This window comes from Dufourea novaeangliae, unplaced genomic scaffold, assembly GCF_001272555.1.
Source record: "Dufourea novaeangliae isolate 0120121106 unplaced genomic scaffold, ASM127255v1 scaffold221, whole genome shotgun sequence".
Taxonomy (NCBI): domain Eukaryota; kingdom Metazoa; phylum Arthropoda; class Insecta; order Hymenoptera; family Halictidae; genus Dufourea; species Dufourea novaeangliae.
The window spans coordinates 1365677-1380782 of NW_015374115.1; the positions used below are offsets into that span (position 1 = coordinate 1365677).

General features: G+C 40.4%; 1 protein-coding gene across 1 annotated transcript in view; it reads right to left on the reverse strand.

Moving 5' to 3' along the window:
* The window catches only part of LOC107191125 (nuclear factor of activated T-cells 5), a 63119-nt gene extending 48964 nt beyond the window's left edge, over positions 1-14155 (reverse strand). The window contains exon 1 of the mRNA XM_015580082.1: positions 13988-14155. Coding sequence (XP_015435568.1) covers positions 13988-14060 — 73 coding nt within the window. The 5' untranslated portion in view covers positions 14061-14155. The remainder of the gene's footprint in view (positions 1-13987) is intronic.
* Between the last annotated feature and the right edge of the window lie 951 nt (positions 14156-15106).

Here is a 15106-nt window from a genome sequence, read left to right on the forward strand (position 1 = left end):
TTTCATTGGACGGGGACCAGTTATCGTGTACGTCCTTCGCGATACATAATGCAAATATTTGCGAGGCAAACTTAACAATTCTACCAAAGCGTGCCCCGTGGACGTATCACATTCCCACTCCTTCTCCCCCTACCGAATTTTTTCACACACTCGAAGCTCAAGGCTGTGATAATTGAATCGAAATCTTTGGGCAGTCGATTTAACACACACTAGGGTCCATACTATCGATACTAAAAATACTCGGTATCGAAACGTAAGTATCGATTATTTACTTGTATTTACTTGGATCGGTTCATCGCTATATATGAGTACTTTCCTTCGATATCGAGTATATATCGCAACCGAATCTATCGATACTAAAAATACTCGGTATCGAAACCGAATGTATCAATTATTTACTTGAATCACTTCATTGCCAGATATGAGTACTTTTCTTCGATACCAGGTACTTATCGCAACCGAATCTATCGATACTAAAAATATTCGGTATCGTAACAAAAGTATCGATTATTTACTTTTATCGATTCATCCCTACATCCTAATATACTAATAGTGTGGACAACAGTTATAAAAAATCTAGCATCCATCATGAATCGACGACAAGGTCTATCAGTTTGGATAAGTTCACTCGAACCATATGTGTGTTTTTATTCCGGGAAAAGAGTTCTCGTTCGTACAGGTAGCTAGCTTCTCGAGATATCGGTGACGGCCTTGAGCCACCGGTTGGCGTGTGCGGTACTCGTACGGTTTAATGCTTGTTTCGCGACGTCACTCGCGTGTAGGAGTGTCGGTGACCCGGGTCTATCGGGAGTCGACACAGTGAGAGCGTCGGTCTCGTCAAACGGTCTTATCGCACCTGGGTATTGTCGATCGTAACGACGATGTGGCAAGGACACGTCAACGACCCTGACGATCAATTAAGAACAAACTTCTATCACCCCCCCGGGACACACAGTTTCCCCGTGTCATTAAAAACCTCGCTGTAAGCTCGCGGGGGTTCACATGCAAACTGAACGTTAATAGGTCAAAGGTGGACTGCATCGAAATGGGGAAAGGGTTTTTTCCCTTTTATCGACGGTCAGCGGAATTAAACCTTTGAACATTACTTTTATCCCGTTACATCTATCGGGTAATATAAAGTAAAACGAGAAATTCGAACGTTCTACTACCCAAACGCTCTGTTATCCGAACAATGTGTCTCCTAGCAACAGATACCTTTTGCAGCTTGTGTACTTCATTCTGTTCGATCGAATTCATATGCAGTTAATTATGGTGAGAAGTTTCTAAGAATGAAATAATTGTTACCATCGGAAAGAATGAAATATTTGATACAGGATACATGTAAAATGTCATTTTTTTTTAAAGTCGACTTAATACACTCTGACTCTGCAGTCCAGATATTACGAAACTATTTTTTTTTTTATTAATAGTGATGGTAAATAATATTATATTCCAAACTGAGGCGATATTTAGGTGACAGTAATTAGGACATCTACCCTATTCCTATCAAAACGGCCCTGAGCATTTAGGAACAGTAGTACACAAAAGAGTTCCATCACAAAAAAAAAAAACATCTCGCAATTCGCCTTGACCCAACCACCAGGAGGAAACCCGCAGGCATCGTACACAACGCGACAAAGGTTGAGTCGCAATTTTTATTCGCGAGCAAACAGGTGTTCGCCGTACAAATTCTTCCTTTTCCCGACGATTAAACTCCAAAAATCGACGCAAACGATATCATTGTTGTGCGAACGAAACTCTCTGCTATTCTCTTTTTTCTCATTTATATCCGGGATTTACCATTCAAAGCAAATTGTATCCAGCAATATTTTCCCCGTCCTTTCATCGTCTCCGCGCTCCCGTTTGAATTCTTGAGGTATTTTGCGTCGTTCCGCGGCGTTAACGATAATATTAATGAGGTTGATCGGCGAGGAAGCGGGTGATGGTAGCCGCTGGGAGAAGAGAACGAAAAAAAGGGATAGCAAGTTTATTATCCGCGATTTCCTTCGTCTTCTGCTTGTATGCCTCTTTTTTTTTTTTACGAGTCCCCGTAAATACGAACGACTCCGTTGACGCTGCGACCGGTCCCAGCGAGAGAAATCGTTCCAAAGTTCACCGTTTGCGGCCCCATCCGTCCGTCCGTCGAATTAATTAAAGATGCGCGCGTGAACTATCGCGCCAATTAGCGAAGCAATGCCCCCGCGAGAAATTTTCCGCTTTGCTCGGCGTGGTCTAGCCTTCCTCTTCTTTGTTGACGATCGCGACGGGTGCTTGCGAGGGTCCGGGTGCAGGTCGTCCGTTTGTTCGTTCGTTCTTTTCAAACGTGAACGGCAACAACGACTGGCGTTGTCTTCACGCCCCTGCGAAACGGAACGAGCACGGATTTTTATGTAATTCAATGTAATCCCCCCCCCCCCCCCCCCCCCCTCCCTCCCTCTTCCATCGGAGTATCGGTCGGTGGATTACGGCCGTTTCCAATCGCTTTCCTCACGTTTTTCAGGGATAAGTCGATGGCCTCTGCACGCGCTTTTCTCTGTCTTATTCTCGCCTAATCTCGTGGTAAAGTGTGTACACTACCAGGCAAAATTACAGTTACACTCGTCCCTCGATTTATGCGGGATGTTTGCTCCATGTGGTTTTTTTTTATCCGGATAGAAACAGTCTAAATGGAGTCTGACTAAAATTAATATTTTATATAAATATTTTTATAGCTTATGAAAATATTTATTTATCCCTGATTTTCCCAACTTATTTTGTCCCTCGGTGTAAAATTGATCCAGTGGTAAAAATTAATGCAATGAAGTGATAAATAGTGAAATTTGCAAATTCTTTGAAGTAAAAATCACGAAGCCTCAGCTAATTTTACCTGCACATAACAGAATAACGTAATTTCTTAGGAGAATACTGTGTCAAATTGACACAAGGGATGAGGGTTAAAAAAGAAAATTAAACGGAACGAATACTCCGCGTAAATCGAGGGACAGGTGTACTGCATTTGTATTCGCACAACTTAAATACAAAGACTTGTAGGATTTAATATTTCGTCGTGTCTTAATCCTTGGACTTGGGTATAGAATACAAATATGGTTACGGATAATAATAAATTATACCCAAACTTTTGGCCGGTAGTATATATCCGTGGTTCGTGTGCATTTGTCGTAACAACTCTTTCGTTCTTTTTCTGTCTATACTGAATTTCTTTACTCGAGATTTTTGTTATTCATTATTCTCCCCAGCTGTTCCAGCTCCGGAACGAATCACGGTCATTACACTCTCTTGATGACCAAGAGTTTTTTTTCCTTTCATCCTGGAGTCTTCACAATTTGTCCAGGTGTGGACAAATCGGTAAATTGGTTCAATAGTTTGGTGATAGTATCGCGTAGACATTTGTCTCATTGTAGTAACGTCGATAATAATTGTTTAAATGCAATTATTATTTTTTTTTTAAATTGTGGAAATTTCACTCTAATCGGAGTAGTAGAACCATCGAGTGCTTTCTCCGTAATCATCTGGATTGATCAGTGGAGTAGAATCCCTTGGCTGGACTACCAAGGGTAGCCAAACCGTCACGTCGGGGAAAGTATCCTCGGATGTTTATCATGGAATTGACGGACAATTAAAGACCGATACGTGGTTACAGTTTCGATTATCACGAATTCATTACTTCAAACTTCGATGAGCTTTTATCGAGAGCGCAACCATCTGGTTGTTTTAATTAGCTTCAAAGGGTCTGCCGACGACAGCGTGTATGCGTAGACTCTTTCGTTTAACGACCAGAAAACCACGACCCGTTTTTCAACGACTTCAATTGGCCTTATTAATTCGAGTCAACGCACACTTTGCTCGAGAACGCGATCTCGAGCTTCAACGCCCACACGAAAACGCGGGAAAATAGTCTTTGCCGCGTGTGCAACGGCTCGTGTGCAGTCGTGCCAATGAAACGGAAGATCGTGTAAGTCCAAAAACTGTATAATACATCACCATTAAAACGGTACGAACTTTCTTGGTTACCTAATATTTCGCCATGTCTTAATCTTTGGATTATCAAAAAATTTACAAAATTACAAAATTAAAAAGAAATACAAAATTGTATTTTTTTTTAAATATTACGGAGTAATTACTAAGCAGATTTTACCCTACCATTGGTATCATCTATTCCTGAACTACCTTACACGCTCCAGAATCATTTCCGTCGACCATCATGAGAACTATTTAGACGTATCTACACTTTGAAATCAATCTGTCCAAGTGCACACCAGGCTTACCCTCGAGTTGTAATTTCACAAACAATCTACCTATAACACACAAACTAGTAGCAACTCCGATCCCTCCAAATCTAGAGAAAGGTTGCCAAATTTGGACCATCCCCTAAGTTGGACCACTACTGTAACTTGTTATATGTAAACAATTTATCATTAACCAACTTAGTATAATAAGCAATTTATACTTTAATTGCAATTTTAGCTTATTATAATTTTTTACATATTTTTTGTACATAAAAATTTTCCTCGGAATACTAGATATGTTATGCAAGTGGTTTCGCAGTGGAGAATATTGTGAAGTTACATATATATACATATATTTCAGTTTTGGGCAATGTGTCCAAAAATTGTCTCAGAAAAAGTTGGCAACCCTACCCACACCAGTATCAAACCCACCCAGTCCTACAAGCCGTATAACCTATGGCAAAGCTACCAGAAACATATAAACATAAAACATGTACGCAAAGCCTCTGATACGCAATGTATATGTACAGTATCTAAATGCAGAGGACACATTCGGAGTACGAAGGCCTTCCGGTCCACGGAACGTACGCACCGCCACGGTTTAATTTGTAAAAAGAAGAAGAAGATCTGGAGCCCCCACCACGCTGTCGGTGCCACAGAACGAAACCGAGGAAGGAGTTATGATCGGATCACATTTTTCTTTTCTTCGCGTCCGAAGCATGAATTCCAAAGAGGTAGCGCGTTCGCTCGCGAGGCAAGGTCGATTATGCCGCGTTGCACGAATACGAAAGAGGGACACCGAAGAAGGGTGAGTTGGCGAAACGACGCCAACATTGAAACTGGTTTTCCTCGTAACTCTCGAATTCTTCTCGCACGAAGAAGACAGACTGCGACGTATCTTGGAAGCGCGCGGGGACAGACCAGGGGGGGGGGGGCATTATCCGATTTTCCTGCGTACGGGCCCCGCAAAACAAACCCTGACGGAGGGCGGCTTAACTTTCGTTTTTTCGCGGACATCGGGGACCAAGTGAACTTATTTCTGGACCGGGAATGATTACCAAGAGATCGAGAATGACGCGACAAATAAACACACAGGAACATATTAAATACACGCATTCCAGTTTCGCGAGAGTAGCAACATGAAACCGCGAGTGCTGGCGGGAAAGACCACTTTATGTGTCCTATAGTTGAATCACTTAATTGGGACATGTCAAAATCTTGTAATTTTTAGGAGATATCTCCTGTACATGTCCCGTTTCTATAGTAAACAGAAATTATAGTAAAGGCTGCATGAGAGTTGGATAGGAAGTTCCTCGTGAGAGTTTCTAACTTTCATGGCGCCTTTTCTGTATTTGCATCCATAGCCACAAGATAACGTATAGATATGACCATTTTCTTGCAACAAGCGGTATATTCAGCCTACCATGCCAAAAAGCGAATTCCTTGAAAGAATGTAGATATCCCTTTCTTTAATGGAAAAACTTTCAAGGCCGTAATTTCTCAAACTTTTTTTGCCCACCACCCCCTTTCTCAAAGTTTTTTCCCTTGTTCAGCGCCTCCTTCGAGAAAACTGTCTCTATTATGAAAATTTCCAATTATAGTCTACGCATGTAATAATTTTTGAATGTTAAAAGGTGAGATTGAAAATAAAGAAAATAAAATAACTAGAACCTTCATCCTCTCCCTCCTCGAAATCTTCTCAACGCCCACTGATGGACGATTAAGCGCCCACGTTGGGAATCTATACCTACTAAAGACGAATTTGCAACATTCTTTCGTGTGACCGCAGAACCATCTAATTTGCACCTCGCGATGACCCTCCACGCATAAATTTTCTGTACAAGATCTCGTCGATTCGAACTCAGTTTCCATTAACGGGTTAATCCATCCATCTAGATGGGTAAAAAAAGTCGAGTTTATTCATTTTTACATATTCGAAAGTTTCAGGTTTCAGGTACAGGGTAAGCGCAATATTTAAAAAATCAGAGATCGCAATCTACTTCCAAATTTCAATTATTTTTAAACTCCATTCGGTTTCTCCTTTTTTCAGACACACCGTTTCATCTTAACAGAACAAAAATATTACTCATGTTGAAAGCACAAGTCATGTAAAAACCGTTAGTTGATAACGTTTTCTCGTCAACATTTACGATAATATAATTGAAACATGTATCTTTCGATAGAGAAACATTTTCCGTCATTTTTACATGATCCTCTTTTAACAAAAAAAAAATTCCTCGATCTTGCGTGTCTTTTTCGGTCCTCTAAGTAGACGTAACACCTGAAGATTCTGTTTGGATTTTGAATAATTCGAGAAACGCTCAATCCTCGTTTTTCATTCATTGCCGAGTAACAGAACGTAAAAACTGTTCCGATTCGAGGAAGCCACGAGCTCGCGAGCTGCACGATGACGCAAATCTACCCCCCGTGGTAGGAATCGCGATGATTTCATGCGCATTCGCGATGCATTTGCATCGTCGAGCCGGCCATCGGAGGACGAGAACCGCCAGATTCCGGTATAATCGCGAACTTTACTCGCGGGACGTTCCGCATGAAACGAAGAGCCGTTCTATACCTGACACATCATTCGTCGATCATCGGACCAATACGCCTCAAATTCGTGCAAAAATTTGTTTTACGTAAGAGAGGCGCTATTTTTTCATCGTGAACATAATGATATTTAACGGTTAAGGTATAGGAGAAGTTTCCCTAGTGCCGGACGCTTAAGATTTTTCTTAAATAAATAAAAGGAAATAATGTTTTAATCTTTTCTTTCTGCATTATTTGTAAGTTAACAATATTAGAACTCCAAATAAAGGAACAATATAATGAACATTATCATAATAGTTAACTTAAATGAACGTTAAACTTTGGTATAAGATTTTGAAAGATCATGAAATGACCCCTAGTACCGGACACAGTAAAAATTATTAACTTAACTCAAGTGGTTTTATAGTTATGGCCACGCAGTGTATTTTTAAGTATCTTCGATTCCAACATAAACAATCTACAATATTTATTATTTTTATGTTTCTTACGCATTGAATTGAAGTCATTACGTTTAAATTAGAAGACAATGAAGAGAAATGTTAACGTGAAACTGAAAAATGGTACCTGATCTGCAGAAGATCTGACCGAAGATTGTCCTGTTAACTAGAGTGATTTAATCTAAAAATAGCAAATAAATTATTTTCTATCTAATAAACATTGCATATTTATTCTCAGTTAGACGATTATTTGTAAACCATTACGACTCTGTTTAATAAGCCGAAGAAACGGTAAAACGAAGATAGAAAACGGGCAAGAGGTGCATCGGAAGGCGTCGGTGCAACAGCCACATTTCTGACACTGATAACATAAGCGACGATAACGACTGGTTACATAATACCCCGCCATGTTTGCGAATCATTCGCGGAAAATCGTGTTTTAAATAGAAACGCGTGACCAAACACACATAGAAATTTTATCGAGTGACAAATATTATTTTCGCCCTAGGCGATCGCGTGCATAATCCCGTTCTGGTTCTCCATCGACGATCCACACTTTCCTCGAATATTTCGTGCCTTTTTTACGGGAGGAACGAGCGCATAAAGATCGTGACTAATCGACGGGACGGGATTTTTCTGTCAAGTGTAACTCCGGCAATAAACCACCGAGCAGAAGCGATAGGATCTGAAGAGATGGTGTCGGGCGCCGCGGCGCCACTCGTGTCTCACTTTGTGACCAGGCAAAAGTGTAGATCGAGCGAAATGCAGCGGATAGTCGAGAGAAAAAAAAAAAGAAAAAACTTTTCTTTTATATGACTCATCGACAAATTAACCGACTTCTTCGCTTATGTATTCGTAGCGTAATCTCAGAACTCTCTAGATAACTACTCTCGTTTTCTGTTTTCTTTTCTATTTTCTAATTTTGTAATTTTGTAATTTTCTAATTCTGTACTTTTTTACTCTCACATCCCGTCCTGTGCATATATACCAAAGGGCTTAATGCCCGTTAAATAAATAGATAAATAAAAAAAAAATACACGTACCCTGTTTTTCTGTTCCTCGCCGTCTACGTCACAATCTACCCTCTATAATAACTATCTACCTGATATATTTACAAATTACAAATGTGTTCAATTAAACAAGTGTGTGTTAATTAAAATAATCCACCCAGAACATTAGTTGCAGTATTAAAATCCCAAGTTCAATGAAATTCCGGTCTTCTTGGTTACCTAATATTTTACCTAATTTTTTACAATGAAATTCCGGCTCCTCGACGGAACACGCTTCGCCATGAATGAACCAAAAAAGGAGGAAGTCGATTGGCCTGGTGGCGTATGAAAGCCACGAAAGACGGAGTTCTACTTGTATCAGGAGAGAGAGTGGGAAAGGCTACGGTTAGCTGCGCGGTAAAGGCTGGTATCCACTTGTTGCGCGGTAAAGGCTCGTATCCACTTGTTGCGCGGTAAAGGCTGGTATCCACTTGTTACGCGATAAAGGCTGGTATCCACTTGTTACGCGCGTCCTGATATCGTACATCGTTGCGTATCACCCAATGATATACGGTAAGTGATATTTGCTCCTGTCTATCATGGTCGCGTATCCCCTATCCACATTGGCTCAGCCTAATACTGTCATTATTTCAGTGTATAGGGGGACAAAATCGACGAATGACTTGAGTATTTTTGTATTGAATTTTCCAACTCGTCCGCCCACACTGATACGCAACGATAGGGGATACGATGATACATGCGTGCAAATGGGTACCAGCCTTAAGGTGGCTCCTCCGCCATAAATTGTTAAGATCAGTGTAGATTGACGGTGATTGAGGCTACATTGCAAAGGCCTTGAGTCAAGCTTAACACCCGTCGCCCGGATTCATCGACCGTTATTCCTTCGTGAAATTCTTGGATCGCGCAGGCCCAGGAGCCGAAATCCAGCCGTTTCGGTGTGGAACGCGAAGTGACTACTACTACTGCAAACTCCATGCCACCGCACGGTCCTTGACAACTTTTCGCCGAGATAATTTACATGCGTGTGCATTCGCATCTAAATACCCGAATTAAGCTGCGGATCCCGCCGGAAATATGGAAATCTCGGAAGAACGATAAAGTAATTCGCCGGAGGGTCGCATAAATTCACCGAGAAAAAATGTTTGTGTCTTCTCTGTCGCGTTGCTGGAAGCATAAATTACAACGGAATACACCGATCGGTGGGATATGTGTGCGCGCTCGCGCGCAGACAAGAACGTACGCGCGAGCCGTTCGCGTCAATATAAATCGATAAAACGATTATTATTCAAACGACAGTGCAGCGATATTAAAACGTTCGTTTGATGTTACTACAATAGCGTGGCCTGTTCGTTACCGATCAATTATACAACAGCGATGCATTAACGGAGTTCGTAGAACCACGGTTTGTATCGTCGATTGTTTCCTGTACCGATTTCATGTAAAATTCATCTTGTACCACTAATTCTACGTTTTGTCGTAAGTATAAAAATACACTGATTACAATACTGATCGAATGTGTGCCGATGATTATGATTTGATTTTCTTTTCATTTTCTGTTACGTAGATTTATATTTCGATATTACGAACAAATTTTCGAAAGAAACAACACATGGCTTGCACCACTTTCATAATCAGTGGTACATATAACAAGTAGAGTGAGGGTTTTGTGTATTTGTAAAAGGTACCGAAATCTCGATGTATACACGCTGGCTGTTTTTGTAGAATAGTTTACAAGAAACGGGATAAAGGAAGGAACACAACATTCCAGCGATAAAGATCGGACCGAATTGAAACGTAAAATGTTTTATGACCAAGTTCGAGATAGATCGATGTGAATTTTCTAGATTTTACAGGGGGAAACTGAAAACAGAAAAATTGTTCGTTTTGTATACGGAAACAAATAAATATTTAAACATATAAAACAAAATCGATATTCAATACAATCGGGAGCGGTGTGGTTAACACCACGGAGTCTTTGGTAAACACGAAAAAGAAAAAAGAAATTCACAGCCACGAGGCAGTGGTTCCACGTGAATTTGACCAACTCGTGTACCGTTATCCGATTCGAGGATACCTGTCGGACGTTACGCGTGGACCAGTAACGCAACAAACCAGTAAAGCGTTTATTCGGTAGCACCGTGAATAGACTTTACACAGACCAAAGTTTATATAACTCCTCCGTGTCGAGAGATATCGTACAGCAACGCTATCGTCTCGGAATTCAGAAAAATTTTACTACAACTAGACCATGAAGTTGATCACCGACCAACGAGACTTCCAACGGAGAGCAACACATTGCCCATCGGGACCGAATTATCGGCAAGAAATTTAAGAAACTTTCAAGGACAAGATTATCTGACCGAATGTATGTTAGATGCTGGAGACGATCGTTAAACGGTTATCGCAAGAACTTTCGGGGCAACTGGACGACGTGATAAATTTAGATTGAAATGACCGAAAAAATGAAAAAACCCAGATAATACGTTTAATTACCAAAATTGATTCGAGTTGTTAAACATTTTATAAAAGTACAGTCGGTAAAAACAGTATTGGCACGGACCGATACCATTATGGACCCAGTTCCTGGTTCCTGATCGCTTAATAACAACTATCGCCATTTTTTTTTACGAATAGGTAGAGAAATTAACCAAATCCAAAAAAATTATTGTTACTCGAATAAATCTATGTTTTATCTTTAACTTGGTATTAACCAATGTATAGAAATAGTAATAATTAAACTACAATCTGACTTTTAAAGTAAGAAGTGCAAATGGTTAATAATTATTTAGTAATTTTTTAGAAAAAACCGTTACTATAATAAACTTATTATGTATAAGGTATCTATATATTAAACTGATCAGTACTTATGTTCTGATGAAGAACCGAGCGCGTGACGGTACGTATCTTCCATGCAAAATCTGAATCTGTAACTTCTTTTTCATCCATATTAATCACTATGTTTTTACACGAATTTTAGGTGATTTCCAAACATATAAAGGTGATTTATTGCGATTTTTGCCAAAAAAAAACCCAAATATTTGCATTCACGGGAAAAAACCTCGAATATGTATAGATGTATTTTTTGGACCGCCACGCATAAGCGGCGCCTCGAGTTTCAAAATGGCGGACGAACAAAATCGAGCGGGATCTTGAAACCATCGATGCGAACGAGCTATTTTCAAGGAGTCTAAAATGTATTACGAACTGGATCGTTAATCGTTCCCGAACGTTTCCGACCGCTCTCGCCTATAAAAGCTGCATACCGTAAGTTCAATCGATCAGGACGTGGGCATATGGCACGTTAAGGAACGGAAAACCGCAATACGAAGGAAGACAGAAATATCGCAAGGTATCGAACACAAAATCAACACTATCCGTCGGGTTAAAAACATCGATCCGCGTCTTTATCGTCATGGCAACGTGTGTGCACTTGTACGTTCATAAATGTGTGTGGTAAAGCAAGCTAGTGTGTGTGCATCTGTGTGTTTCTCGTACGACAGAACATCGGTATGCGTGACGACAGCGGCGACATGTACACACACACACACACACACACACACACACACACACACACACACACACACACACACACACACACACACACACACACACACACACACACACACACACACACACACACACACACACACACACACACACACACACACACACACACACACATACGTGAGCACCGTCGATTACGTGTACGGTTCGTACGTACCTCTCCTCTATTTGTTATCTTACTCTGTCTTCCTCGCTCTATTCTTATCGTAGCACGCTAAGAATGCATTTTCACGGTTTCACTAACACGCACCTTCCGTGTGACGCGCGCAACAACGAAACAGAAACCGACTGGTCGAATTGCTTTTTCGTATAGCCCATAAGCTACCACCCCCAATTAGAACATGTCAATTTTGCTTCTGTGAAAAAGTACCAATAGAGAGTTGTGGGATCCACTTTGAGCCAGACACTCAAGGATCTAGAGAATCTTGAGTCAAGATCGTCAGCTAACTCTTCAGCTTATGATCCCTAACTTAAGCTTGCGGTACTTTAGATTTGATCGGACAAAGAGATCTTCACGTTTTTACCGGGGTGAAGTGCACCCGAACATGGTGGATTGTACGTTTTGATGAAAAGTGAAAGCTGTCCGTTAATCACACGCGTAACGATATGCGTAAAAATAAGGATGATCCAGGGGAACGAAAACGTGTTTGTCCTATTGTGTAATAATTGCGACCGCTAAGCGCGCTTCCGATCTCAGCACGACCATCGACGCCTTTAATCTGTAGTATACTATCAGTAATACCAGTATTAATAAATGACAGTACTGTAAAAATCATTAGGTCGGTATTACTAACCAGTAATTTCATTCAATCAGATCGTTTAGTCAAGTCCGATCAATATCTTCAGAGATTCAAGACCTTGTACCGACGAAAAATAAAAATAATTGATATTTTATTTTTACTATTTTGAAAAGCAAAAGGCTTCTTAATATTGAGAGTACGGTAAATATTGTTAAGTGTGTCATGCGGGACATATCGCTATATGGATGTGTACATAAGCTCGCTGCCTCTGGTTGCATTTGGTTGCATTTCTATAGAATGATTACTCTATGCCCTGGGTTGTCCAGTAAATTGATACGATGATACTGCAAGAAATAATTAAATAGCCCTTTGGATTGAGATTGCTTAAAAAGAATCAATCACGTGATTCAGTTTAATGTAGGGTCGATGAAACTGTACGGCGAAAAAATTAATTTGAATTGAGACCAATCTCCACGCGAGAAAAAGCTGCGCAATTAATATGTAAATGTCGACGTCTGACAAACCGACGTGATAATGTTGCACTAAGTTTTTGTTATTGGAAGGGATGCTGTTTTATCGGTGCGTATAGAAAATAACCATGGGCAAACAATATCGGCGATGTTCCATCGTCAACAACACTGCCTGTCAAACACGAAGGGATAAAGTTCAGACTCATTGATAATCGCGTGCACGTTTCACGCACAGCCACTATTAGCTCATGCTCCGGCTTCACTTGAATTTAAACAAGAGGACTCGTTATCGCGTTTAGTTAATGCATATCTGACAAACTAACCGACAGATATCTATGAAGTATCAGAAAAAAATATGAATCATGTTTACTAATCATGTGCATGAAATGCACATATGATGCTAGCCCAAGGGGCGTCCATATTGAATACAGCATAACCTCACTATTTAGATGTTCGTAGTAACATATATGTACATTTCACTGTTGACAATAATACGCGCGGAATGCGATGACACATTTAACGAATTATCGTATAAAACCAAAATGTATTTTACCAGTAAATTGTAAAAGAATGTTTTGTCCGAAACAGCACATTATTCTACGTAACCTTGATACCTGACATCACTGTATCGCGCATTCTTCGAGTTAATCTCATAAACAAAATACGATGATTGTTGCTACTCCGAATCGTGTTTATCTTGTCATTGCTCCGCTTTGATCTCGTTGCCGAGTAGGTTTTGGTGAATTTTAACGTAGGCAGGACACGACATCCGAATCGGAGTACTCAGTTTCGAAATACAGAACAGTGTTTACGATCGTTCACCGCGTGGATTGTATTGAAAAAGCGTAATAGTCTACACATGCTCGGCCATGTTGTGTGTTGACACCATGGAAAACCATTAGAGTGGCCGAGAATGCAGCAGGGCTATCTCGTCGACTAGCAAGCGAACCATTTCGCAAAATTTCCTGGCGTACCAATCTATCCACTTACCGGCCGTGGCTTTGGTGTTTTTCCCATGATGCCTCCGGTTCTTCTTCTCCGATAATCGGCCCTTCAGTAACATCGTACACGCACTTTATCACGGTTTTTATCACTCGCCTTGCACTGTCTACGCATTATTATTCACCCGCACGGCAGCCATTTGCCCTCTACCTACTCGGCTATAAAGCCAACCTCGACGTTTCGTTTAGCCTTTGGCTTTCGGCCATTCGACAGCCTTTGACGTCACGTGGACTGCGACGCCGTATCTAGACAATTTTTGAGCTTGTACCGGTCTGGTCTAAAATTAACTGGCCAAATCAATTTGTTCGACAAACTTTTCTAACTGCAATATCTTCGATTAACATTATAAGCACCTAAATTTCGTATAGGAAGTGTGAAGCATTTTTAAAAAATTATTATACGTAATTATTTGTTTCTTCACACTGGACGGGGCTCGACCATCTATGACGCACACAGAGGCACTGGTGAAGTGTCGAACCAATCTATTTTACCGACGTGTGGTTATATGTTCTTAACTGAGAATCGTACAAAACTGTTTATAATTTTTTTTTAATAATAACGTCAAACCCGTGACTCTTGCATATGCAAACGCGTAGAATACAGTGAAACTATAACTTTAATGAGAATTAGTACGGTTTTACTTGCAACTTATTTTTTTTAGGATGGAATTGACAGAAGAAGGAATTAAAGGAAGTACTGCCAGAAATGCGTGTAGGTACGGCCTTTTACTTCACACAAACATGTTCTCTTTCGGAACACAGAATATCCAAACTGAAAGTTAAACAAAGAATATCGAAGGCAGCCAATGTATCGTCGAGAAATTAGTTTCTCGCGGTTATCTCGCACGTACGAATATATTTTCCAACGAGTTTCCCGTACTCGTTCATTTTGCTTCTGTCGCTTCACGATAAGACAATACCAAAGCTTACAAGAAACCATACGTACATTGTAAACGTACGAATTACATTTTGCAAAAAGATCGCAACAATTATGCAAAAATAGATGTTATTCGTTGCCTGTCGTAAACGTGAGGAACAAAACGGAACCCTCTCTATCTTTCCTTTTCTCGACGTTACGACACATAGCAAATTCACCGCAACACTCGGC